This window comes from Fukomys damarensis, unplaced genomic scaffold, assembly GCF_012274545.1.
Source record: "Fukomys damarensis isolate Sample0158 unplaced genomic scaffold, DMR_v1.0_HiC HiC_scaffold_38, whole genome shotgun sequence".
NCBI lineage: Eukaryota > Metazoa > Chordata > Mammalia > Rodentia > Bathyergidae > Fukomys > Fukomys damarensis.
In genome coordinates this window covers 71,624,095-71,651,035 of record NW_022900950.1, presented here as the reverse complement: position 1 = coordinate 71,651,035, position 26,941 = coordinate 71,624,095, and the positions used below count along the sequence as shown (strand labels likewise).

At 38.2% G+C, this 26,941-nt stretch overlaps 1 protein-coding gene across 2 annotated transcripts in view; it reads left to right on the top strand.

Annotated features, from left to right (window-relative positions):
• The window catches only part of Iqcm (IQ motif containing M), a 503,902-nt gene that overhangs the window by 433,974 nt on the left and 42,987 nt on the right, over nt 1-26,941 (top strand). For both annotated transcript variants that reach the window (XM_010632730.1, XM_010632731.1), the window contains exon 14: nt 21,308-21,430. In XM_010632730.1, the coding sequence (XP_010631032.1) occupies nt 21,308-21,384 (77 nt within the window). In that variant the 3' untranslated portion in view covers nt 21,385-21,430. The remainder of the gene's footprint in view (nt 1-21,307; nt 21,431-26,941) is intronic.

Genomic DNA, 26,941 nt, shown 5'->3' with positions numbered 1-26,941 from the left:
GTTTATTTACTAAGAGTGCAGAACAAGCTCAGCTATTTACAGGAAGCTCTGAGTCTGGTATATGTTTTCTGAACAAAAAAAATGAGAGAAAAATCTATTTTGGTACTATTAGTTACCTCACAGCTGGGTTTAATAATGGAGAGTGTTAGGATATTCAATGTGGCATGTTAGACAAACCCATGGAGGTTTACTTAAGTATGGTCCATGGCCAGAGACAACAGAGATAACGACCAGAGAGAAATATCTATTTCATTCCAGTCTGAGTCTAGGGAAAAGGTCACATCACAGAACTCACACATAATCTAAAGGAAACTTTCAGGCACAAATCAACACTTGCTATTTCTTCCTCATTTTTGAAAATTAGAATAAGTGAAACTTGCTAGGAAGGGCTGAGTATCTCAGGAAAAAAGAATGATAGAAAGATCTCAGGGAAAGAACAGGCAGAACAAAAAGATAAGAAGAAAGGGTAGAAAATGAATATATGGATTTCACTTTCAGGAATTTTGTTCATTTAGCAATCATACAGGAGCCCTTGAAATATTAAGGTTAATGGAGGGGTAGCTCATCCTGGTTTCTGTGAGTTGATTTGTAGATTATGGTCTTTAAAGGTATAGTTTTGCAAGCACAACATATGGTGACTTCAATTATAATAGTAACTTTGTATTAAAAATACTAAAGTGCCTTACTCTGTTGTCAGTTGAGAGTAATTAAGCTAATTCCATTAATTCTTCATAGTAAAATGTTTATTCCTAATTTCCTATCAAGCCGATCTTTACTTGTGGTTAAAATACTCTTTACAACTTCACCGATGTGTCTTTCTTCAAATCTGTCGATCAGTTTAGCAAAGAAATTTCCATTCTGGCCTTAGTAAATTATCCGAAGTTGACATAGTTCTTACAGATCACGCTTTGCTCTTCTGGTTCCCAATTCCCTTACTGAGTCAAAGAGCAAAAGGCTTCATCTTTCTTCTTCAAATGATGTGACTCTTAGTTTCTCCTGTTTTCTTGTCAGGAAGCGTGTGCTTCTATCTCTGCATCTGGCTCTGTGAGGATGCTTTGCTTTGTATCTTTTTCGGTACAATGATTAACTCTCCTTTCCCCTTTCCCGTTCTAGGCAGACCTAATCTAATCTGTGCTATGTGATGAGACCAATTAGTCTCGCCCACTCTCCAGCCTTCACCGCCCCCCCAGCTGCTCCCCTCTTGGCACTCCACCTCTTTAGGAAGTAGCATCGGGAGCCAAATTTCCAAACGGAATTCATTAGATGAATATGCAGGTCCAGATTGCATAAATGTGCTCACATTCTCAAGTGCAACTCAGACTCAAGTCTTCTGACTCTTTTTTTCTCATGTCATATTTTTATGTTTGTCAGGAGATTGCCACATATAAAACTTCCTCACTGGGTAGAAGGAAAGGAAAGCTGTATGGACAATCTGAGGGAAAAGGAAAGGGCCAGAACTGGCCTGATTAAAATATACATAGAAAATGCCATCTTTTTGTGGAGATGCTAAGTTATTGCACTGTGGGCTTTGCACATAGCAACCTGCCTACTTCTGAGAGGCCTCTGTGGCCCCCAGGACCCATATGATGGATGGGTAAGGCAAGCCATTCTTAGTTCATGCTCACAGTGCTTGCACCATGACCAAGTAGACCAAGGAGAATTATAACAGGACCCAAGGACAAGACTTAGAAACAGAATTCTGATTAGTTCTGTAGAGTGCTACAGAGCCAGATTATAGCCACCATTGCTAGGGGCCACAGGTGTCAGGAAAGCCTGACCTATCTAGGTGTTGCAAGACCCAAGAGAAATGACACATAAGGCTGTTTGCTTCTGTTGTCAGAAATAATGTTTTTGATTTTTAAAATTGTTATCACTCTTTTTAATATTATGGCTGCAAAGAAGGGAAGCACATGCTACAGTAAGCAATCAGAACAACTCTACAATGTTTGACAGCTAATAGGTTGGAGTCACCTGACAGGGAGGTCATAAACACCTGTCTCTGAGTCAGTGGTTAAAACAGACTTTGGAGTTTGCCCCCCCACCCCACAGTCCTTCAGTAAAATCTGAGTCTCACTGCAAATAAACCTATTAACATGTGTTCATTAGGAAACAAGATTATTGACCCCTGCTGTTTTTAAAACATGGCTAAACACCCTTGGATTAATCAAAAGCTTCCTAATGAACTCATAAATAGGAGACCGAGACAGAAAGAGGTACAAGAATGAACAGAGAAACAAAACCAATGTCAAAACCTAAATAATGAATTTTCCTCTCTAGGATTTGAGATGAGAGAGAATGTGTCAGTTTTCCTCTCAGACTGCAAATTTGAGCTGCCAAATTCATTGCCACCTGAGGTCAAGCTGCCATTAACAGAAAGTTAAATACTTAACAAAGGTATGGAATGTGGCTTCACAGCCCATATCCTTGTGACCAAGGAAACCTCCTCTGTGGCGTTGATTTTGTAAACTCACCTGCTCTACCTAAGAAGCAAACTCAGATCACTGGCTTGCTTGGAAATCCCCATTAATATATGCAGGAAAACAAAAGAGCAATGGAGTGTCTAGGGCTTGATTTAAATATGGTATGGTTTTACACACATGGATATTTGGACACTAGGACCAGTCTCATGGAAACATTGCAGAGAGCTGCTGTCTTTTTCTAATATATCTGGACAACACAAGCAAGAGTGAGGACTATTTCTCTCTTTCAACCACTTTTATCTTTAATCTCCCATTACTCAAACTTTTATTTCTAAATTCTCAGTATCACCTGCTCAGTAACATTTGCATTAATCCCAGTAGAGTGGAAATCGGGGATGTCCATGATGAAGGAAGATGTTCTCCCAACAGACTTTCTCCATTTCTCACCATCCTGTACACTGTGACTTGTACGTCTTTACAGGAACTGCTGTAGCCAGCTGGATCATTTGTCTTTCCTTGACTTCTGGCCAGCCTCCATTCGTAGTGTTGGTATCAAAAGATGAGAGAGAGAGGGATAGCGGAGGACAGGGGGAGACGGAGAGAGAACTCAAGCAACTCATTATCTTTAAAAATTCTATAAAACTGTGGTATAAAATTATATCTGAGATATCATTTATCAACTAGTACCTAATAAAGTGGTCTAGATATGAAAAGCATCTAAGGGAAACCAAAAATGTAATAGCCAAGTTCTTTTTCATGGGACATTTGGTATAACTTGTAACTTGAGGAAATAAGGCAAATATGTCATGCATTTGAGCTTCAGTAAAAAGAGGTTAACATGTGGTCTGGTGGTCTTTGAGAGTTTTGAAAGTGAAAAAAATGGAGTCTTTTTGCAAAGCACTTATGTACTTTTTTCAAAGATCATAAAATGTTTATACTCTTTGACCAATACTCTCAATTCTAAGAAGCAGAAAAAAATATATTATATTTTTATAATATATTTTATAATAATATAATATAATATAATGTATACATAGACATACATAACATTATTCAAAGTAGTAAAAGAAAGTAAGAAATTAAATGTTAAATAATTAGTAGAAGAGCTAGACTGTAAGCCTAATAATGAAATTTAGGTACATATATCTAGTTTGGATTTTTACATTTAAAGCATATAAAATATGAGCTAAAACCATTAGGTAATCTTTGGTTATATAGATTTAAGTGACATCCACATTTAAGACCTGTATTAAAGGGAGGCAAAAGAAGTGCTTTGATCATTAACAAGAACCTAGTAACATGGCCTACATATGCAAAGAATTTAAGTACAAATAAAAATGTATATGGCCAAGTCCCTGCCTTATAGTGTTGAATTGGGGAAATAACTCCAACATGCCATGCATTTGAGCGTCCATAGAAGCATGGGGCCTGTTGGTCCTATAGAATTAAAACATCAGGTTTAAGGAGTTACTCAACCCTCAAGGCTCCCTGAGTTCAGGGTTGGCATTTGGAAAACCATGACAGTGTGTCCTGAGCCTCTCTTCTTGCCTCATCCTGGTGCCAGTCCTGCACATAGGACTCTATAAATGCTTCATAGTGTACATAACTGTTGTTCTATCATTGGACATTAAGATTATCCTTAATGTTTTGCTGTTAAAACAAGACTGTGATGGACATGCACAAACAATATAGTAAACATTTTTAATCGAATCATTGGAGTGAAATTAGAGTAGTTGGATTTCTATAGAGGTTTAAGGATTTCATTCATATTCCCTCCAGGAAGTTGATACCCTTTTATATTTTGTGTAGCATATGAGAGTTTTCAGATAAATTCTTGTACATATTTTATTTTTTGCACTCTGATGGGGAAAACCTAATTCTTTCTCTTTTCATATTTATTAAAATGTTAGTATATCAAACATTCTACTATTTTATTTTCCATTGTATTATGTATACATGTATGTGTGCTAACTTATGTCTCTTAGATATTTTTCCAGCAGGATCTGTGCTTTTTATTAAAAATGTATACATTTCTCATAAATTAAAACTATATAATTTTATCTCAGATGTATTATACTTTATTTCACCATCTACATTTATTCACTGTGCTGTATAAAAGATAGTGTATTCATTACTTTCCCGTACCTGCACAACATACCCAATACTCACAAATTAAAGGAAGAGAGGTTTATTTTGGCTTATGGTTTCAGGTGGCTGGTTACAAAACAGAAATGGCAGCAAGATAAAGTAAAAGAAATGTGCTGAACCCATGGCCACCAGGAAGCAGAGCATGAACAGAGGATCCAGGGACAAGAATACACCCTTCCAGTTCATGTCCTCCAACCAGTCCCCATATCCAAATTAGCTACTGAGTTTATCAATGCGTGAATCTACTGATGAGTATAGAGTCCACATGACCCTATGTCCTTCCAAACACGTGAGATTTGGGGAGCAGTTTAGATTTAAACCTCAATATTCCATCCCTTGGGTCCAAAAGGGCCATGTCCATTACATTATGCCAAATGCATGCAGTCCATCCTTAAGAGCAGCCAATGTTTTAAGAGTTTCCTGTTGTTGAGAGGATTTTACTGGAAAGTTCAAGTCCAAAATCTCTGAGACTGTTATCTGTGAACCCTTGTAAGAAATACAATGAAACTTAAATACCTCCAAAATATAATAGCACAGGGTAAACCTTCCCATTCCAAAAGAGGGGTGAAAGAGGATAGAAAGGAATGGAAATGCATCAAAACTGAATGAGGGTAAATATTAAATCCTGTAGCTCCATATCCAATACCTGGGACAGGTTGTGTTGAAATGTGAGGACTTGGGGGCAGGGGGTCCCACCTCTATGGCTTTGCTGGTTGCAGTGCACATGAGTTCTCCCTTGAATTGGCTTTGCTCACAGTTCACAGCTGTCCTCGGTAGACATTCTATGTTCCTGGCATTTCTACTTTACCGGGGTCTCCAGTTCATTTTTGGCTTTGCTCTCACAACTTCACATGCTACTCTCTCAGGGGTACATTGCCTGGTTCCAAAGATCTTGTTTTGAAACTTGATTAGAAGTCTATGAGACCATGCAGTTCTTATATTCTCTATTCTTGAGACCCCAGAACTATGTGCATGATGCAAAGGTCTTCCTTCAGCTCAAGAAGTAGCTGCCCTATTGGACCATGGTAACAGTGGCCTCTGAGTGCCTTGAGGCACTGTGGAATGAATTGCTGAGAACCAAATCCCTAGACAATCCTTCTGGAGTGAGGAACCCGGAGGCTTTCTTTTCAAATGAAGGGCTAACTCTTACACCTTTGAGCTTGTGGTGGGTGGGATCTTGCTGATTTCTGAGGTACCTTTAACCATTTTCCCTATTGTCCTATGCCATGTACTTTTCTTCTTTATAATGCTAATCCTTTTAGCAACAAAGCTTTCCAGCCTCCTCTTTGCAGGTCTTCCTTTTCTGGCTTTTTGCTCTTGTTTTCTCTTTGTAGATCTGATTTAAAGTAAACAACAGTACCCATACCACATCCTGAACTTTGGGCAGCTTGTAGATTTCCTTTGCCTGATTAATTAGTCTGCCATCTTTAAACTCAGCTTCATATAAAATTTTAGGATATGAGTAAAATATAGACAAATTCCTTACCAGAATGTAACATTAATGGCCTCTAGTCCAGTTTCTAACACAATTCTTATTCCCTTCCACACCTGCCTGAAGCTGACCTTTACTCTCTACATTCCTATCAGCATTCTGGTTTTCTGAGCTTCAACCAGAATCTTTCATCAGTCTCTGCTTATAGAACTCCAGGTTATCTAGCCCGCATCTCCACAGCTTTCTAAACTCCTCCCCTAAGCCAGTCAAAAACGCTAGGGTCAAACCACTTCAAAAGGTTTCTGAACCACATGGTCAGGTATAGTCATAACAGTGAGCCCACTCATTGTGCTAGAATCTGTCAGTCACTTTCTCATTACTGGGACAAAACAATCAATGCCTGCAGCTTAAAAGAAGAGATTATTTTGGTTCATGCTTTCAATCCAGGTTGACTGGCTCTAGGAGAGAGATTATGGTAAAGGGGTATGGTGGAGAAATGGCTCTCAATCCTTAGCAGCCAGAAAGCAGAACACGAAGGGAGGAGCCAGGGACAAGATTATACCCTTCTAGGTAACATTCCCAGTGACCCACTGCCACACAGATTCCACCTTCTACTGAGCTTACAAATGGGTGAACCACTAATGAAAATAGCACCTCCATGATCCAGTGACTTTAAACACCTGAGACTTTGAGGGAACATTTTAGATTTAAACCAAAAGGATAGTAATGGCTAACACTTTTGAGTGTTTCTGTGACCAGATAGTTTAAACCCTTTGTAACTACTAACTCACTTAATTCTAGTAAGAGGTAAATATAATTATGGTTTTTATTTTACAACAGTTAAAACTGAGGTATAGAAATGTTAAGCAGCAAAGGAACATGCCCCATATCATTCAGTTACTTGGGTACAGGCTACATTTCTTACTTTAATTAGCCTTTCATCAGACTCTTGGATCTAAACTGAAATGCTAGCCTATATGTCTACACTATTTTCTGTGATAGAATGTACAATAATAACATTACAAATTAAATCTATTGAACATATTTTACTATCTCTAAAGTTGTGTTAGTTTTGTTTTATAATTTATAAACTCCTAAGCACATTAAATATAAATTATATAATAAATTATGTTTAGATATTTAATATACTGATGTTTTAAAAATTCGAAGCCTCTGTTGAGTCATACATTAGCATTTATTCCAAGTGGCTTAAAGATTTAAGTGCCAAAATTATATAATTCACCATTTTACTAGGAAATCATGCATTGTATTAACATTGTCTGTTAGTATTCTCTAAAATAATCTTTTTATGGCTTTGCTCTCTGTTGTTATACACTTCCTCTATTTCTCAAATTTTGTGATTATAATTTTTACTCAGGTCATCCAGTTAATAGTTTGGGTTTTTTCTTCTTTAAAAAATCAGATAATTAATCCTTGCCTTTATATGAAAAATCATGAACTGTTAAATAAATCCTGCCTCCTGTTTACCCTGTAACATGCTGCATGGAGTAGTACAGGTTAAGATGCAGAACAATTTTAAATCAATATGTGCAATGTAGAGCATGTGTCTGTGTTCAGAGACAATTTTCCATGGTTCTTTCTCATATTAACACATATCTTGAGCAGAGGTGCAGGCAACCTTTGTTCTGGACTATATTTTTATGAATATTTGCCTGGCACATGGCCTTACACAATAGAGATAGTGTCTACCTCTGGAACAGAAAGTGGATTTCTTTATTGTCCCGTATAATAAAGATAATATTTCCATTTGAAACAAAAGTTAGGGATATTTCATGCAGCCCATTGTAAAAGATTTGGGTTCTGGCTCTCGGTTCTTCACAAGAGGCAGAAATCCACCATGTTCACACCATTTTTCTGGCCCACTCCGTACCACCTCCACAGAACTTTGAATGTGAAGAAAACTGATAGAACATGAAACCCATCAAGTGTTTTATCTCTGACCAATGGATCTTGTATCTTCTGCACACATCCATGAAATTGTGGTAGGCTAACATGTTAGTTTAAAAATATAAAATCTTAGTATCCTTAGAGTTCTTGCTGCTGTCCTTATGATTTTTAATTTTATACTTATATTGAAATGCTTCTTTATTTCCCTATTATATTTTAATACATGTGGCATATCTCTAAACTCATCTTCCAGAAAAAAACATTTCAGAGGTCTGAAAGGTTAGGTTAAAATTCATCCTCAGTTTTAATTATATTGAAATGTGAAACCTTTTTCTTTGAGGTTCCCTACAAAACCTCAAAAACTAATTTTAAGGGGGCCGTGAATCTAATACCTCAGACAATCTCAGACATAATTTCAAACTTTATTAACATTTATAAGGCTGTTATGAATGATACAATTTCTTTTATTTATAGATATCTACCATTTTTATTATATTTCTGTGTATATCTTTACTCCTATTTCTGTTTTCTTTTGAACTGTTATTTTCTTTGTTGTCTAGATTTTTCTTCTTTATTTAATTATGGCATTTTGTGGCATGAATTTTCTTTTGATAACAGGATCCATAGGTTTTGAAGTATTGCCATCAGCACTGCCTATATGTTCAGTAACTTCAGTTTTGAAGTATTTAAGAACTCATGGTTCATTTCAAACAATATTTAATTCTAGCATGCTTCATAAATGGCAACAATAAAATTATATTTATTGGCTGCCTATGATGCAAGATGTAAATATTACCACAATTTACCTTTTCATTCAAATTCTGTTTTTAGTTTCATAAAGATCTAATATTACATCTAAGATTACAGTTCTAGTTTTTAAAAGTCTTGAATAGTACATATTTAATTTTTAAAAAAATTAAAATTGCCATTTTCATAAGTATAACATTTCTTTGAAGTTTTAAAAATGGATGATTCAATGCTCACTTTTAGTTAATTATGTTATGATTTTTCTTTAAATTTATTTTTTCAGAATTTTGGAGCTAATCAGAGCCAAGTTTACATCTTGACTCACTGGCTATTTACTTGTTGTTTCCTTGTATAAATGATCAGCAATCTCCAGAAGAGACCTATATTCTCAGCACTGTTTTTTCCTACTGGTTAATGGCATCAGTGTGGTCTTGGAGCAAACTCTCATTACTTACAGCATTTTTAAGAAGAGTTCTGCCACCTTGAGAAGATGCCCACCATAGATAGTCCTCTTCTGTGTCTATTACAACCATGAGCCAGAACATACACTTGGTGTCCCTCAAATGCCTTCAAACTACAATTGGCAAAGAAAATCCCTTTGGCCCTGTGTCTCACTTTCACTTCCAATCCTCTGCTCACCCAATTAGGTGTCTTAAATTCTTCTACTGGGATCCTGTCCTTTGTCTTGGGAAATTAAGTCACAATGAGTCTTTGTCTCCTCTTAAGATATTTCATTGCCGTTATTATTATTATTTGGGGGGGCGTCATGGGGATTGAACTAGGATCTTGCACTTGCAAGGCAGGTGGTGGCACCACTGAGCTAAATCCCGGGCTCTCACTGTCATTGCTATTAGGAAGCCCTTGAAAATCCCACCATGAAGATGATCTTTCCCAAGTGTCCTCTGTCACAGATGCCTCACACTCCTCATGTTTGCACACTGTTGATCACTGTTGATCACTTCCATCATTATTGGAAGAACAGATCTATGTTTTTAAAGACAAGGAATTCTCTCCAGAAATCTGTTACTTTTATTTTTCCTTGTCTTGTGCCCTGTTGTAATTGAGACTCAACTAACTGCTTACCACGAGAAAGAGGAATATACGCGTTTCCTAGATGTTAACAGAACTCACGATTAGGAACTGGTCACACTGCTAAATGCTTTGTGTGAATTCTCTGAAGGGATTCCAAGCCATGTGTGAATACATTCATTTGATATTCTTATATAACAGATAGCGATACCCAGGACTTGAGAGAGAGAGAGAGGATGTCGTTTTCCCCAAAGCCACATAGATCATAAATGGCAGATAATCTTGCCAGGCAATTGCGAAGCAGTAAATAACAAGGAACAACTGAGTGGAAGGGAGAGGAGACACACTTCGAGGTTGAGAAGGGAAGACGGTCACTGCAGTAAGGGATGCAGGAAGAGAAGGAGACGTAAAGTCGCCCCAACAAGGGTTATGTTTGGAACTTATAAACAAGAAGTATAAAGGACAATGAAAAATGCAGCTCTACCTACGAAGGAACTTGGGCTGAGGTTGTGGACTTTTGTTCTATAATCTCGGGGCGTCCTTGAAGATAATGCAGCTGGGGTTTTTAGCTAATGGTTTGAGGAGAATAAATGCATAGGAGGAAGTAGTCATTGACGACAGAAGACTGGGAAACATTTAGAAAGCTTCCGTGTCAACCTCAACCAAGATTGTGGACTGAAAAGACGCGGAGATATTATAAAGTTAAAATTAGGAGTCTGGGGGGAATAATAGATATTGAGGCCTGAGAGAAAGGAAGAATCAAAACTGATCCCCAAGGACATGAAGTTGAAAAACGAAAGTGACCCAAGTCAGACATGCTCAGTTGAAAACAGCGCAAGCTGTCATTGAGAGCGGACGTGTTTACCAGTCTCCTGCCAGCAGTAAGGCTTCCTGGTCACCGGCCTGGCACTCTTTCCACAGCTTTTCACCTCATATTTATGTTAAAGTCTTTCTGATATTCTGAAAGTGGAGAAATGAAAAGAGTATTAAACTGAAAGAATTTCCCATTTCCATGAGTTTCACAGCCAAAATGCAGCCTTCTACAGAGTCCCCTACTGTATCTGCATTTCTTTGACAGTTCCTTTCTAAACTAATTTCATGGGTACATCTTAGATATACATAATGATAACCTTCATCTTAGGGAATTTGTACCTGCACGTGATATATCTTACTTCTTTTTTTTTCCCATTCCCTTCCCTTTCCCTTCAACTTCTCTTCCTCTCCTTATTTACAAAAACTTTGTTTCCAGTTTTTCTTCTTTTTTTTTTCCATTTCCCTTCACTCCGACTACAATGCCTCCATCCTCCTAAGGATCAAGCCATTGGAAGTTTAGTTTATTTCATCTGAACAATGTCAGGGCTATCATCTAAAATCATATAGGGATGTTTCTGGAAGAAATGTGTATCAAAAGTGCCTCTATTTAGGTATAAGATTAAGAAAAGGAAAGTAGGAAAGTTTTAAGTCACCTGACGCTTGACAGTAGGCAGTTGTTTCTTAATTTGCTTGGCTTATGAATAAGAGTTAAACAGCAAGCAGTTAAGATATAACATTTCTCAATTACAAAAGAATAGAGCTGTGACCTCCCATAAATCACCCACAGAGAAGAAGATAGGATAAAGTGGTATAATATCCAGTGCCCTGGAGTTTTCTAAGCACTCAGATATAGCAGGACAAATATTCTCCCCACTCTACCCCATACTCCTAAAAATCATGTGGTATGTGTAGCGTACTTGCAACTTGCAAAGCATGGGGATGATTCTGAAATACACAAGGCAGAATGTTTGTCCTCCTGAATTTGACATCTAGTTGTATCCATTCTTTCCTAAGGCTACGAAGGAGAAAAACATGTGTTCAGAACCTGAACTAAGTACAGATATTCCTCCTTTAACAACCAAGTTACATTCCTGCTAAATGAGAAAATGTATATAGTATTACCTTACAATACTCAGAACAAAGAAATGGTCACAGGAAACTCCAACTTGATAGTTTTATTTTTATTTGCACAACTCTTACATGCCCTGCTGTAATGTATAACAGAGCATAAAACTACAATACTATACAGTGCACTATGATTAGAAGAAATTACAGTATATAAAGCAAGAGATGAAAAATAGTATATTTTCATGTGTTGAGGCAACTGCAATTTTTATTTTTACTTAAACTAGTCATTTTCATAAGGCACTTAAAAGTGAATAAAGAGAAAATATTTTACACGCAGGTATTTAATGTCTTCCTACTATTAAGGTGAAATGTTTTCTATAGTATTTCATTAGCATGCTTCATAAGTATGAAAGTCTAGGAAGACTCCGGCATTTAAGTAGGATTCTTAGCTAAGGCATCATGAGCAACAACAAAATCTGGCAGAGGTCATGTGAACTAGACAATGCTATTAATAGATGTTTTAAAGATTGAACTTCTGTATTATATTTTACTTCATTTTTCATGATTAATCCCCTTTTGCTCTCTCTCTCTCTCTCTCTCTCTCTCTCTCTCTCTCACACACACACACACACACACACACACACACACACACAGAGTTTGTGTTCTCTTACCTTACTCTTATTAAGCAAAATGGGAAAGGGTGGTCTTGCAAGGAAAATAAAGTGACAACACTTTCTAATATACAGAAGTAAAATATACAGAAGTGGTGAAAACGCAGCGAGCAGGGTGCAAAGACTCAGAACTTTTTTGCACAGCTTCAGGAATCTGTCTCTATATTCACAATGATATTTCTGTCTTACAGCATTTTTCTCTTATTTGTGTTGGACTTTCTGACATATCTAAGAATAATAAATAATTTATAAGATGCAATAATGGCCTGGTACATTTCTGGCAGATTTTAAAAAATTCTTTTCCAATAACTCATTTGATAAACTCTTGAGTTCCTCTCCCTAGAACATTTCACACAACAATGCTTTGTTTTAAGGGTTGTCTATCAATGAGTGGCAAAGCATTCATTATGCATTCAAGCCTGCTTTTTGTCCATCCTTTTCTTGCTTCCTTTTATTTTTCCTGTTTCAGTGGCATTTTTCTGGGAGTAATCTAATTCTTTGGGATGTAACATAAAACCATGCTCGAAAACATTAACTCCTTAGACTCACAGGAAAAAAATGACAGCTTCTCAGGATGAAACTTCAAAATATGATTCTGTTCATTACACATTTTTATCATTTACCTACTTGTCCCTGCCCAGCTGAGTGTGGGTGCACGTGCAATGGTTTGAATGCTATGCTATGAAAAAGAGTCAATTAACATTTTCCATATATGTATTCCTAAGAAATACTAATATCCTTTTGTCTTATCATAGACTTCCTGAATATGAATACTTAAGCAGCTGCCCTGGCCATTATCCAAAATTGAAGCAATTTTTCTCCTCTTTTGCTCTTACAGGTTTTATGGATAATCCTAAAGTAGGTGGCAGAGGATCAGAGATGGTTTTTTATTCTTGGTTATTTCCCACCCTGCGGTGTGAGTAGCTTAGCCTGCTGTCCTCTGTGATTCAGGCCACACTCTTATCACATGTACTGTCAGCACATTTAGGGCTGCAGAGTGTCTCTTGCCATAGAATTTTAGGTGCACTATGTGATAGAAATTTTTGTGTTTTTCCCTGGACCAAATAGTTTAATTTGTAAACTAGCCGACTGCTGTTAGGCTGGACCCATGATTTTGCATATCTAGAGCAACCAATCTTCATTATGACTGTGAAGGTCCAGGCAAAAGTATGAATAAAGCCAGAAAAGAATGGCAACTACTTTTAAAGATGACTCATGAATCACAGAGATAATGGGAGTATAAAAGGTTAGCAGATTCCCACTTGAGGACCAAAAAGCAGGAAGAAAAGAACAGTGAGTAGGTGGAGAGCTCCTTTTAAAACGGTTGTATGAATGTCATTATGCTGTATACCTTAAATGTACCAATGAAATTAATAAACAAACAAAAAACAGTTGTATAGAGATTTCAGAGGTCAGTATGAATTCTAATCATAGCTAAGACTTACAGGTTTCACTCCAGTGATGAAATGCACTAAATGACTCTGAACTTGTTTTAGGAAGATGGAGAGTTCTTCACTTTACTCTCAACAACATAGTCTCTCTCTCTCTCTCTCTCTCTCTTTTTCTCTCTCTCTCTCTCTCTCTCTCTCTCTCTCTCTCTCTCTCATGTAAATACAATATCTGATTCCGATTTTTTCTGGACCTGTGCTTGAACTTCCATTCTGTTTCCTGCTATCACAAGTGTTATTTGTTCTAAGATGTTGAGTAATGACTGCTTTTCTTACTCTTGTATACAAAGTCAACACTAACAATACTATATTTAATATCAAATGGGGAGATGTTCTGATTCATGAAACATTAGAATTTTAAAAAATCTCCCCAGGATCAAGATCAGTTACTAGTCTCTGGATACACACATTTGAAGTGTACCTATATTAATGATGTAGATCCATATCCACGCATGCTTGTATGCATTGAGTCCCTTTGGTTAGTAAGCTGTGGTCTAAGTGTTCAAAGCATTTAACTGATCCCTTTATTCCAATACCTTTTAGCTTAGAAAACACAAAATACATTATGTTCAGTTAAGTACATATGAGATGAAAGATTATAAATACCTCAGACATGGTTGAGGAAAAAAAATGCTTGGTTATCTATCATAGGAGATCATTGTCTTTAATTTGATTGAAGAGAATATGGGAATGGAGAAAAGGAATTATCTTCCTAGAGAGAGTGGCATTCTTTACCCTACTCTTTAATGAGCAGAAATTTTTACAGCCAGCTGTTTTCAATGAATGTTTGATGTCACAGAGTGCCAATTGCCTAATTTACCCATGAGTTTCTTACTGGTAACTCTTCCAGTCCCTCTTATGAATGTTGTGTTTTCATCTTTTACCAAGTTTCATGGAATCAACCACCTTCATATTTACTAACATAGTGGAAACACTGGCCATCCTCTCTTAGCGATCCAGACTGTCTTTGAGCTTCAGTTTCTTCTTTAGAAGAAGGAAATGCATTCAACCAATAGGTGGTCAAGAGATGACTTGCAGATTGGTCACCATTCTTGGCATGTGGAAAGTGGGCCCACCGTCAAAGTGAAGATCATGACCGAGACCCGACAAGGCCCGAGGATGTGCTGTACCATGCAGCCAGCTGTTGAAGATGCAATGCTTCGTCTTCATTTCAGTGGAATTAACATCACTCCCACTAGGTGGCGGTGGAAGGCAGAGGCATTAGTGTACACCCTAGATACCAAGTTGGGCAAGTCTAGCAGTGACCTCAGTGCCAACCAAGATGATTTTCCTTGGGCCCAAAAGCCTGATGTGCCTCCAGGGTCATGGTGATGGACTCTTCCAGACTGATGATCTTCCTAGATGTGAGAACTTGATGTTGGAGAAGTCTAAGCCACTATATTTCTCCAAGATCTGCAGCTCCAAAAGACCCACATTCTTAAATCTCTAACGTGACATCTAGAATTTTCCCTTTTGATTAAATTTTCAAGAGTCCAAATTTCAGGTGTTTCAGGGCATGGTATGGTGGTCGCATTGCTTTCAGGCTGGTGCCCGTGCATAACATCACAGTGTTGAGAGCATGGACGAGCTAGGTTGCTCACCTCTGCCAGGAAGCTGACAAAGAACTACATGACTTTGTCATTGTATTGGTTCAGCTTAACTTTAACAGAGACTGTCACCAAATTGTTGTGCGCTACACGTTTTCCACCTGGACTGTCACACCACTGCTCGAGTCTATTTGTAGTTTGTACCTGTGTTGTCAAGCATTAAGCTTTATTTTTATTCTGTTATCTTATCATCAGACTATCATTGAACCAGTGCTTCTTGGAGTTTCAGTATGCAAATGCAGTGTGGTACAGGGCACTGCTAGGAATAATAAACAAGCAAACAAAACAGCAAAAGTTTTTAAAAACCTAAGTTATGACTCCCATCCTTGAGAAGACTTAACCTTATTTGGGACTTCTGGTTGTGGATTAAAGAGATAAGTAATGACTCAGGGTGGCATATAACAGCGAGAGCTAGCTTAGGGGAACATAGCAAGTGCTACACAAATACAAAGATTCATGTTTTATTGATTGCAACGAGGAAAGAAAGATTTTAAAATGTAAAGAAAAATTAAAACTCCTAGAAGGAATGGCATGAACCAAGGCACCAACATTGGAATTTCCAAGGTGAGGATCAGTAAGTTGATCAGCTGGCTTAGAAGTGGTGAGAGAGCAAACAAAGACAGAAACTTGGTGTCCAGCACTGTCATGTTCGTGTTAGGAGCTAGGTTAGGCCTTGGAGATACAGAAATCGCCAAGCTACTCTTGTTCATTAAGAAGCCTCCAATCTGTGGAGAATGCCAAATCAGTAAATAACATCAATACACTGCGCAGTTGAAGGATACAATGGGAAGACCAGTTGACACACAGGACCTTTTCCAGGGCTTTGGACCAGAACAAGATACAAGCAAGGTAATAGAACTGGGAGCAGAGAGACAAGGGCTATGTGTAATAAAAGAGCTAGGAAACCAGTGCAAAACATGCTTGTAATATTTATTTTTTCCACGAACATTAATACGCAAATAAGACGTCCTATATAAGGAATTCAAACTAAATACTACCTCTTAAGCTAAATGGCAAACTTAATAGTTCTGCTTTCAACAGATAACTATTATTTATAAATCAACCTGAATCAAGCTTATGCTTGGTGATACATTTTCCACATTTTTGGCTGACATTTCTAGGTCCCTGAGCTGATCTTATTAGCTGAGTGATTTTAATCTCTGCCTTTAAAAAATGAAGGTCTTTGGTTCACCATTCTGTCAGTTGATTTATACCTCTGTACCCTTTTTATCATGCTACTCCTTCCCCAATGATAGTCAAGCGTGATTACTGGGCTTGGTCAACACTGCAGGTGTGCTTTTGACTTAATAGTCAAATATACACAGGTTTTTGTGATCAGTTTAAATGTCATGTAAATTTAATTTATGTGCTGACCTCTTGAAATATAATAAGCAACCTTTTAACCTTGGAAGGAGGATGCCACTGTATTTTCTGTCAGTTTAGGCAATAGTATTTGTAGTGTTAATGTTTGTGCCCATTACCCAACTGAAGCTCATTTAGCATTTGAAAGGAGGCCATGGAAATGTACTATAAATTTTCCTATGTGTTGCATAGTCCTAGTTTACAAATAAACTGGCATTTATATTAATAAGCTCTTAGAACGAACAGCTGAAGAAAATCTAATATACCATCCTCAGATCTCTACCTAAATTCTATTTCCAAAATATGTTCCTGCTGATGAATGGAATAAACAAAAAAGGAAATTTGGGGAGGGTGATTTTGGTCTAGTGATTTAGTAACTGCAAAAAATAAAATGTTCTACATCTTCACATAAATTGTGAAGTATATATATTTACATATATACATATATAATTTTGATAAACCAATAAAGATTAAACACTACAAAGTACACATTTGCCATATTTTTCCAAGAAGATTATCTTAGATGAATATAGTGTTAATAAATCCTAGTTTGGGTCCTGGAATGCTTTCAGGACATGTTGCCCAAATCTAAGAATGTAAGCAACTTTTTTAGCAGTCACCAAAATACTTACTGACAGCATCAAGACAAAATCCAATGGCTTAAGTAGGCATTTTTAAAAAATGGTTTTAAACTTCAGTAGTTTTCTACAAGGTAAAATTTCATACCCACAAAATAAGTCTTCTAACAGAGTCTGAGGAACATAGGTTTGCATCTACAGATCATAATGAAGATAAGGCACAAAGAAGAGACTGGTCTTCAATCTTTTATAGCCCTGAAACTTGGGACTGCCTAGTGATGTTAAAGCACAATGCTTAAAGCGGTCCATCAGCCTCTAAAACATGACTGTAATTGAGTTTCAAGTCTGTAGTTCATGCAGCAGATAGTGGGTTGAAAAGGTCTCATTAATATGAATGGCATAAGACATCTAGATAGCCAATTGGAGGTGCCCCGTTAAATACCATCCTTTGATTAACTCTGAAAGAAGCGCATGTTCTGGGAAACAATGAGAGGCCACCCGGAGATCTACTGAAAAGTCAGTGGTACCTCAGATGAACAGAAACTTATAAAGAATAAGTCCAAACACAGAGCAGACGAGCGAGTACAAAGAGGCGAGGTTGCTGTCTGGAGAGAAAAGGACACAGCAGTCCTGTCCTAAGCTTTGGGAAGGCACAGCCATTCCACCAGGGTCTTCCACCAACTTCCCCAGGAAGCCTGGGTGACTTTTACTCGCACACCACCTAATTCAAGAGAGGAGCTCCAGCTGAAGCCAACATTCAGCCTTATGTCAGCTGAAATGGCTTTTTCCCATCCTAAGCGTGGGAAAATGGGTCATCAAAAGGAAAACACATGGGTCATCAAAAGGAAAACACATGGGTCAGAGAGTCTTTCTTTGTGCCTCTCTGGCACTTTAAGCTTTGTTAAGTGTGAGGGATTTATTTTCCTTGTCTGAGCCTCAGTTTCCATCTGGGAGGAAATCATAATATTTATACCTAGCTCTTTCTTTAATGAACATGAACAGAATTTTTAAAATTTTAGTATTATGCAAACTGAGACATTAGATTAATAATCACTTGCTTCATAAAGCAGTTTTGATACAGAATATATTTACTAGATATTAGAAGTATTTTTGACAATAATTAATAAGTAACTTAATCTTCAGTGTTAACATATTCCCTTTAATATAGTCAATATATTTTCTTATTTCACACTGAGTTCACTCCTCTGGGTATATGGTTTTAAGCATCTGGAACTCAGGGACTCTGTGCCTGAAATTTTCAGCACCAGCCACCAGATGGCAGTATGTAGCAAATAAGTAACTTCCTCAGGTAGGGAATCCCTGTGCTTACAATTTGGGGAAAAATAAAACAGATATTTGCATAGTTTTGCATACTTAAAAAAAAAAAAAGAAAAAAGTCATAGTCTGCAACATGAAAACAACCAGTATCCAGTGATGTGTAATCTTCCCAAACTCTGCCATTTCCCTCAGATCTTTGACCTTCTCGATTCTCTTATGTTGCAGGTCAACTTGTTTTCTTCAGATAGTGCCTTGCCTTCATAGGTCAATCTTAGGTTGCTCCTACTCCTACTTTCCTAGCTGAGCTGCACAAACTTCACAAAACCCAAGAGGTGAATTTGCAACATAGGGTTCTCCTCAGGGTAGCATTGTTACGTCCCACATGTGCCAGTCTGAGTGGCTGCAGTTAACAAGTAAGCGCAGCGTCCAAACTGTTGAATTTTAAGGGTCAAGAAATGTCAGCTAAATCTTAAAGCCACCCGTAAATCTGTTTTCTCCACATTGCCGAATCCCATCACTTGATCAGAAACCAACTCCTTTTGGGCTGCCTGGGCTACAGTGGTCTCCTTCTGAAATCTTCTGATGTGCTGTTTTCCATGGCTTCATAGCCTTTAATATGTGTATGTATCACATGCCTGGTATTGCTTAAGAATGTGTTTACTGTAAGTAACAGAACAACTAGTTTATCAAGACCTAAAATTTGGAGTTTATATTTCTTATCCAATAAAGTGTCTGGGAGATCAGTGTCAGCTGCTCTGCAATTTATTTGGAAAGCTATCCCATGATGACAAGATAGCTACACCAGCTCTAAGCATAATCCACGTCCTCTCTTTCATGAGGACTTTTGGCCCAAACTGGATTATGTAAACATCTTGAGCATCAAGGGTGGGTAGAAGAGTGAGCTAAGATGAGCTTTTAGAGCCTTTTTTCTAAAGTAGACAAGCACCAAAGGAGTAGACAAGCACCAAGCTAACAAAGCCAAACAGTCTTCCTGTTAGATCCCCAACCATAAACTGGCAGTTATCCTCCCATATTTTATTTAACAACCTCAAATTTCAGTTGAGCTAATGAATTCCCAGGACAAGAGCACTGCCCAACTTTTCTTATAGCTCAGTGTGGCCATTTGATTATTCCTGTCAAGCAATAATAGGTTAAATGTGTCTACATACAACTTCAGGAAAAGCTGCCTCATTTTAAACTTAAATTTTGGTTCTTTTTCTTCTACTCTATTTTTCCTTCTTACTGTCTTGAAGTCACATATGTTGATTGTATAAACCACCCTGGAAGATAGGAAGGTCCTGAGAAAGGAGGTATTTTTACCTGGAAAACAAGATAGTCACAATGCAGATTATAGGTACAGTGTAGAGAATCATATTGGCCTCCGATGGTTTGTCTAGGTTTTATAAGAGAGAAACAAAATTATGCTTTTGTTGTAGTGGGTGGATCTGTGGCCTGGAAAATCATACACACAATCCCAGTCTCTGGAATCCATGAACATCACTCCTTGGAAAGAGCATTTGCAAGTGTTGTGAAGTTAAGCATCTCAGTGACAAGTGTCCTTGTAGGAGACACAGAGGAGAGCACAGACAGACGAGGAAAGGAACGAGACAAACATAGGGAAGGGAGATAGAAGAGGGAAGCAGAGGTTGGAGGGATGTACCTACCCTACTAGGAGTGCTGGCCGCCGCCAGAAGTTGGAAGAGGAAAGGGAGGAATCTCCTGAGAACCTCTAGAGGGCGCAGGGCCCTGCCAACACCTGGGTTTTTGGACCTGTGACCTTCAGGACCGTGAGAGGATAAATTTCAGTATTCGCCAAGTTTCCTAGAGTACAGCAATACTGGGAAAGAGATTCACTTGTTTAACCCAAAAATTTTGTTAGACTGAGTTTTAGTTTTCTGGTACTGCTAAAGGGACTTAATTCTAAGTAACATTTTCCCAAACTATATTTACATCTTAAAATCAAAGATAGCATCTTGTAATTATTTACCTACCCCACACTGTCTAGAGTACAGTGTGTGTATGGATTATTATTAGTAGATAACATTTAGATAACATTTACATTGTTATCAATTCATAAAGATACTGGTGTTTGGCAGGGATTGTTGGTTTTCAAGTAAAGCTTAGACGTATTTCAGGAATTATCACTATTAGTTACCATTATTACTGCCTAGTGAAACATTTAAGTTACAGTGAAAGGCGGGTGAAAAGAAAGTGAAACCCACGGGAATGAATCAGTGTTTGGATATGAAAAAGTGTGGACGTCTGCTGCTTGGTTTAGTTTACATCGTGAATGAAGCAGACATTTCTCTCTCACTCGCCAACACTAAAGAAGGACTCAGCAGGTTGCCTGCTGTGTTTGCGTTTAACCTGCTTTCCAAATTAATTGGTTTTCTTCCAGTTTTAGCATCTCGAAGACTTCCTCTGTCTTCTCTCATGCCAGTTGTGGTTCATTTCACTTGAATATTAATATACTTTTTATTGTTTTCATTATAGTACTCAATCAGGTATAAAAATAATCAATTGGAGCAACTTGATACTTTGCAGAAATGAAAATTAGGAGGCTTTTATGAAGATCTCAGGACTATGAGCACATTTAAAAGATGTCTTAACTCTAGAGCTTATTTTGCTGTTGAAGAGCTGTATGTTCCTGGAGAAGTAATTTTATGAATCAAGATCTCAATTTATGTACAATATAGGGGGAAAAGTATGCACACACATATACGTACATATTTTCCATTTAGTAGGGACTGAATACTTCCTGGAAACTACACAATCACATCTTTTCCTCTCAATTCTAGAAAGAAGGCATTTTGTACACAGTCTCCAAAGAAAAGCACAGATTTGCTGGAGTCATTTGTCTGTCATCACATATTAATATGTAGCAGAAACAGGATTCAATCCCAGATCCAGCCGAGTCCAAGGTAAGGTATTGCCAATTTATCCTTAAAAATTTCTCTTGGGTAAAAAAAAATTCTTGATCCACAATTTGTTGGAAAAATGAGCCATGACAGTGAGCAATTTCTGCATAATTGCTGCCTCTTCTCTTGTGAATTTGCCCTTTATAACTATCTTTATTTTATATATTGTCATTTTAATTCTACTTGAAAATTCTTTAGATTTATTCTATTACTCAAAAAAACTATTACCTGAAAATTATCAAACATGGACAACTATTAACTTGTGTCTCAATTTTCTAAGACTGCTTGGTTATTTGAAATCTATCAAGTTGTACTATTGATTTAGTGGCTCTTTTCCAAAGATTATATTTCAAAACAACAAAAGGAAACTTAGAGACCATGCTCTAAAAGTGCATCACTTTTGAAATAATAGAAAAGTCAAAGAAAAATTACTCATTCTAGCCTTACCCATGAATTCAGAAACTGTCAATATTTATTTTTTTCATTGAGTTTATTGGTACATTTTAGGTATACAGTACAGTTACGTTCATCATTGGGATCTTGTACCTTTACATGACAGGTCTTGGTTCTCATTTTTTCCCTTGTCCCTGCCCTCCCTTCACCCCTTCCACCCTTCCCTATTTATAGAAACTTTGTTTCCTTTTTTTTCATTTTCTCATATTTTTTTCTTGTCCTTTATTTCTTTCCCCTACCTTTCCCACTTCCCCTACACCTTTAGGCCTTTTCTTCCTATTTCACATTGTCAATTATACCATTTGGATTTTATTTACACTTAGTTTTTCACACCAGAGAAACTATTTGGTATTTACACATGTGAGTCTTATTTATTTCACTTGAGTGTATGACCTCAATATACATCCATTTTCCTATGAATGACTCCAGTTTCTCATCTTCTTTATCCAGTCTCCAACTGATGGGCAATTGGGCTGTTTCCAAGTTTTAGCTATTACAGACTGTGCCACTACAAACATGGGTGCACATATATCACTGCAGTATGATTCTTTTAATTCTTTTGGAAAGATACCCAGAAGAGCTATGGCTGGGTCGAATAGAACCTCTAGTCCTAGCTCTTTGAGGTATCTCCATGTTGATTTTCGTAGTGGATACACCAGTCGGCACTCCCACCAACAATGGAGAAGGGTTCCTTTCTCCCCACGACCCTGCCAACATTTGTTATTGGTTGATTTCTTGATAGCAGCCATTCTTTCTGAGGTGAGGTGGAATCTCAGTGTTGTTTTCATTTGCATCTCTCAAATGACCAGTGATGTGGAACATTTTTTCATATATTTATTTGCTGCTGTTACTTCTTTGTCTGAGAAATGTCTGTTCATTTCAGATGCCCATTTTTGAATTGGGTCTTTATATTGGAGGGGGGCTGGTTGTTTTGAGTTCTTTATATATTCTAGATAATAGTCCTTTGTCTGAAGAGCAGCTGGTAAATTTTTTTTTCCCCACATTATAGGTTGTCTCTTAGTTCTGTTGGTGGTTTCTTTTGCAGTGCAGAAGCTTTTTAATAAGATGAGATCCCAGTTGTTGATTCTTTGTGCTAGTCCCCGTGCTACTGAGGATTTGTTCTTAAAGTCTTTTCCTATGCCAGTGTCTTCAGGAGTTCTGCCTAACTTATCTTCCAGCAAATTTAGTGCAGAAACTGTCAATATTTAGAGACAGGGAAGTGGATGGATATACCCATGGAATTAGACCCACCTTTTCTAGAGGTGGAGAAGAGGCCACATGGCTGTCCGGGTGTTATACCAGGCACTGCAGATTTCCCTATCACCTACGCATGTCTCTGTTGGGTATGTACAAGGCACACACCATCAAAACCAGCTACTGGGCCTGTGTCCATTTTCCTTTTTATTGTATTGGACATAACATGTAAAATGCTCATGAAAGTTGGCATTAATATTTAAATTGTCAAGTGATTTAATAGTTTAGCCATCAAGCTGATAATTCCATACACTGTACCAATGTTTGAATCAATTTAATCTTTCAAAAAATAACTTCTTGGCTTTAAGACTAGCTAACTTAATCTGTAAAAGGCACTAGATAACACTGAAATCCTTTAAATACATGTACTCATAAAAGAAAAATATAAAAAAATAAAATATCAAACTGTAAAGGTAATAGAAATTAAATATTGAAAAAAAGTTGAAACTACTAGAATGCATCATGGAAAACAGTAACAACAAGAGTTCCAGAGCCCGCGTGGTTTTCCTGGAGACACCGAGAGCTATCTCGGTCCCACATGTAGCGCTCTGTCCCCTGGTGCCAGCCTGTGCCAAGGAAGGGTCTTCAGAGGCATCCATTCTTCCCTTAAGACAACAGGAACTCATGTCGGATCCTAAAGCCTGCCCATTATTTCCTAGAAGCAAGGCTGTCACCCACCTAAGCGGTCTTTCATACAGAGCCTCAGAATTTAATTAAACTCTGCATTATTTAGCTTCAATGTACATCATTTAAGTTAGTTTTTGTCCTTGGGGGTGTGGAGAATTCAAATGCTAACCTCTTGTATTTGTGCAGAACTTAAACTTTTAAGCATTTCCCCATGTATGACGTTACTTGATGCATAAGAAAAGTATGTGAAGTCTGCTTAGAGGGAGATGGTGTAACGCACTCTACCTGCGGAAGGGCGAATCTGCCTTGGCTTCATTATTCCCTAGATAGAGTGCAGTCCAGAGATGAGTGCGGAGCTCGTACCCAGCACTCACTGTTTGCCAGGTGCTGCTCTCTCCTCTGTAAGGATCAACTCACTAGGCTCCCCAAACCATCATAACACCCAGGTGTGATTGCTGTGTGCATTTTACAGATGAGGAGAGTAAGGCAGAGAGAGGTGGCGTACCTTGCTGTTGCTATACAGCTGGGCATCGCGGGAGAGTGGAGCCCTGGCTCTTCACCATTAAGCCACGCCTGTGTCCCAGGGATGAAGAAATGTAAGGCTGCGAGGAGCAGGCATGATTTTTGCTGCCGCTGGTTTAGAAATAAGGACGCTTAGGCTCAGAAAGCGCGTAACGTCCACAGTCACACCGCTGGCAATAAATCTGGGGGTAGGTTTCTAGCCCCGTATTTTTCCAACACATCATTTCTTCTTGTCTACTTACAAGCCACACGTTTTATCTATTTATCCATTTTTACTTATTTTGATGTTTTAACTTGGGACTTCTACTAAACTCAGTGGGATCCAGGCTCGGCATATTGTATTATTCTGTGGGACCAACACTAAGAGCTAATAGTGACTCACAGGCTCCTTGGTGCAGAACAGCATTGTTTATTTATTTATTGTTTCCTCCAGTGCTGGAGATGGAACGCTTTTCATTGAGCTATGCCCCAGCCCCTTCTTTTTTTAAATTTTGAAATGCGGTCTTGTTAAGTCGCTAAGTTGACCAGGATGGGCTTGAATTCAGGATCTTCCAGCCTGACTCTCCCAGACTCCTGGATTCCAGTGTGGGACGCCACACCTAGCCAGAAAGGCATTCTTAATTTCCATCCGGTGCATTAGAGTAAATCCAATTGTAGAACTTCAGAGTGTCTCTTGCTTGGTACTGTGTGTATCTTTAACTCAATTTGATGTTGCCTGGGAACCAGAAATAATTTCACTTTTTAAAAATAAAGTGAAACTTTAAAAAAAAATCATTTAACAAACTGTTAATCTTTTTATTCAAAAGCTGGCCAGAGCATCACCCACAAGGGGTCTTTCACTGGAATGTAGAAGCTTTTAAGACAGGCTGAGCTTGGCTTTGGGAGAGGGGAAGTACTTTCTCCATAATTTTATGTCATAAAATGGGATTATTATGCTACATCTACAATGACTCCAAATGATGCAAGGTGTACAGTAACCGTACTTGCAAGAAAGTTTTGTTAAGACCGATTTTCTCCAGCCAACCAACCTACAAGCAGAGCAGTGTCTGGGCACTCTGGCATCCTGTTCACCCCGGTGAGAGAAGGCTACAATGCTTCTTCCCACACGTGCGCCAGTATACACAACACAGGAGAATGAGAATTTTGTCTCTGGGCACTATTGATAGACACTTGGTGATTTGGCCATTTACAGTGGGCCTAACTTGAAGAATTATACCTATAGGTACACAGTTTCAGTGTTTGCTAGGCAAAGCCCACATTCAATGTTTTCTGTTCCTTTCTCTGAAATATAATGTGAACAGAGAATGAAAGTGGTTGGCTCCATGGTCCTAATTCAAAGGGAAGCAAAAAAAAAAAAAAAAAAAAAAAAAAAAAAAAAAAAAAAAAAAAAAACATTTAATTTTCCCACACTGTAAGCCTACATTAGCAGGAAAGCACTGAAGACGTGGTCTGGGGTCCCTTCCTGTGATCAGGAGAATATCACAGAACAGAGTGGGGCCCAGGGAAAGAAGCCAGGGATTCCAGGGGAGGGAAGCCTTTTCTTTTTTGTTTTCTCCCCTGCTCTTCCAGCCTGGATCGGATGTCAGCACTCTGCTCCTGGTGACAGAGGTAATCTAACCAGCAGTCCTGTTTTGTGGAGAAGAGTAAAAGGAAACCTAAATATTGCCATCGGTTTTTCCAGGATAGAGAGCCAGTAGATTGGCTGAACAGGGAGAGCATATTTACGTGATGTAGCCTGAAGCTCAAAAATTCATGGGAAGAAATAACTCCCTGACTGGGAACCCAGTCATGAGACCAGTTAGAAATGCATGCATCCGTGGATCTGGTCCCATATACTTCTCAGCTCTGGTTAAAAGTGGTGAACTGGTCGCTATCGCTCTGCCTCTCTCCCCTAAGTTAATTCTATCAGCTTCTAAACAAACTGCATTATTTCTAATCTACACTAAAAAACAAACAGACCTCACTGTACCCCCGTTCTTTAATTCTTATCCATTGATTTACTCCCCTTAATGTCAAGAATCCCCCAAAGCTTTATCCATAATATGACTCTTCACCGCCCCCCCCCAGCTGCTTACCCTACTCCAGTCCCCAAGACTCCACTGAAACAACTCTCAGGTAATTGTGGTCAGCTGGTGTCACTAGCGGCCGAGGGCTGGTACCAGATAGGTTATTAGAGAGTGAGGGAAAACGAGGCTCTGCCAGCTCAAGAATGTCAGCCTGTGTACTGAGTCCCTTTTAGTCCCAAATGTCCTCCTCACGGCAAAAACCTCCGGAAGGCTGAGTCTTCAGTATTCTCAGTGACATCCTGGTTTCTTCTCCGATTTCGCTCCCTCTATCACGGGGTAGTTGGTGTGGATGTTTCTATAGCTACCTTGACATACTTCTTCTCTTGGTCTTTGGAAGACCATACTCTTCTAAGCTTTCTTCTACCCTACTGTCTTTTTCATTATCCTTGCCAGTCTCTTTTTTCTTTCCAAATGCTGAAGGACTCAACTCTTGACCCATTTTCTCTCATGGGTATCCGTCCCTTTCCTATTTTTCTGGTCCCCTGTGTATATAACTCCTTCAGCACCCATGCATGATTCTGGGGTTGGTCATGATGCTGCTTACGTGAAAGCTCTAAAGAAAAAGAATTTGTATTCAGTCACAGCATTGATT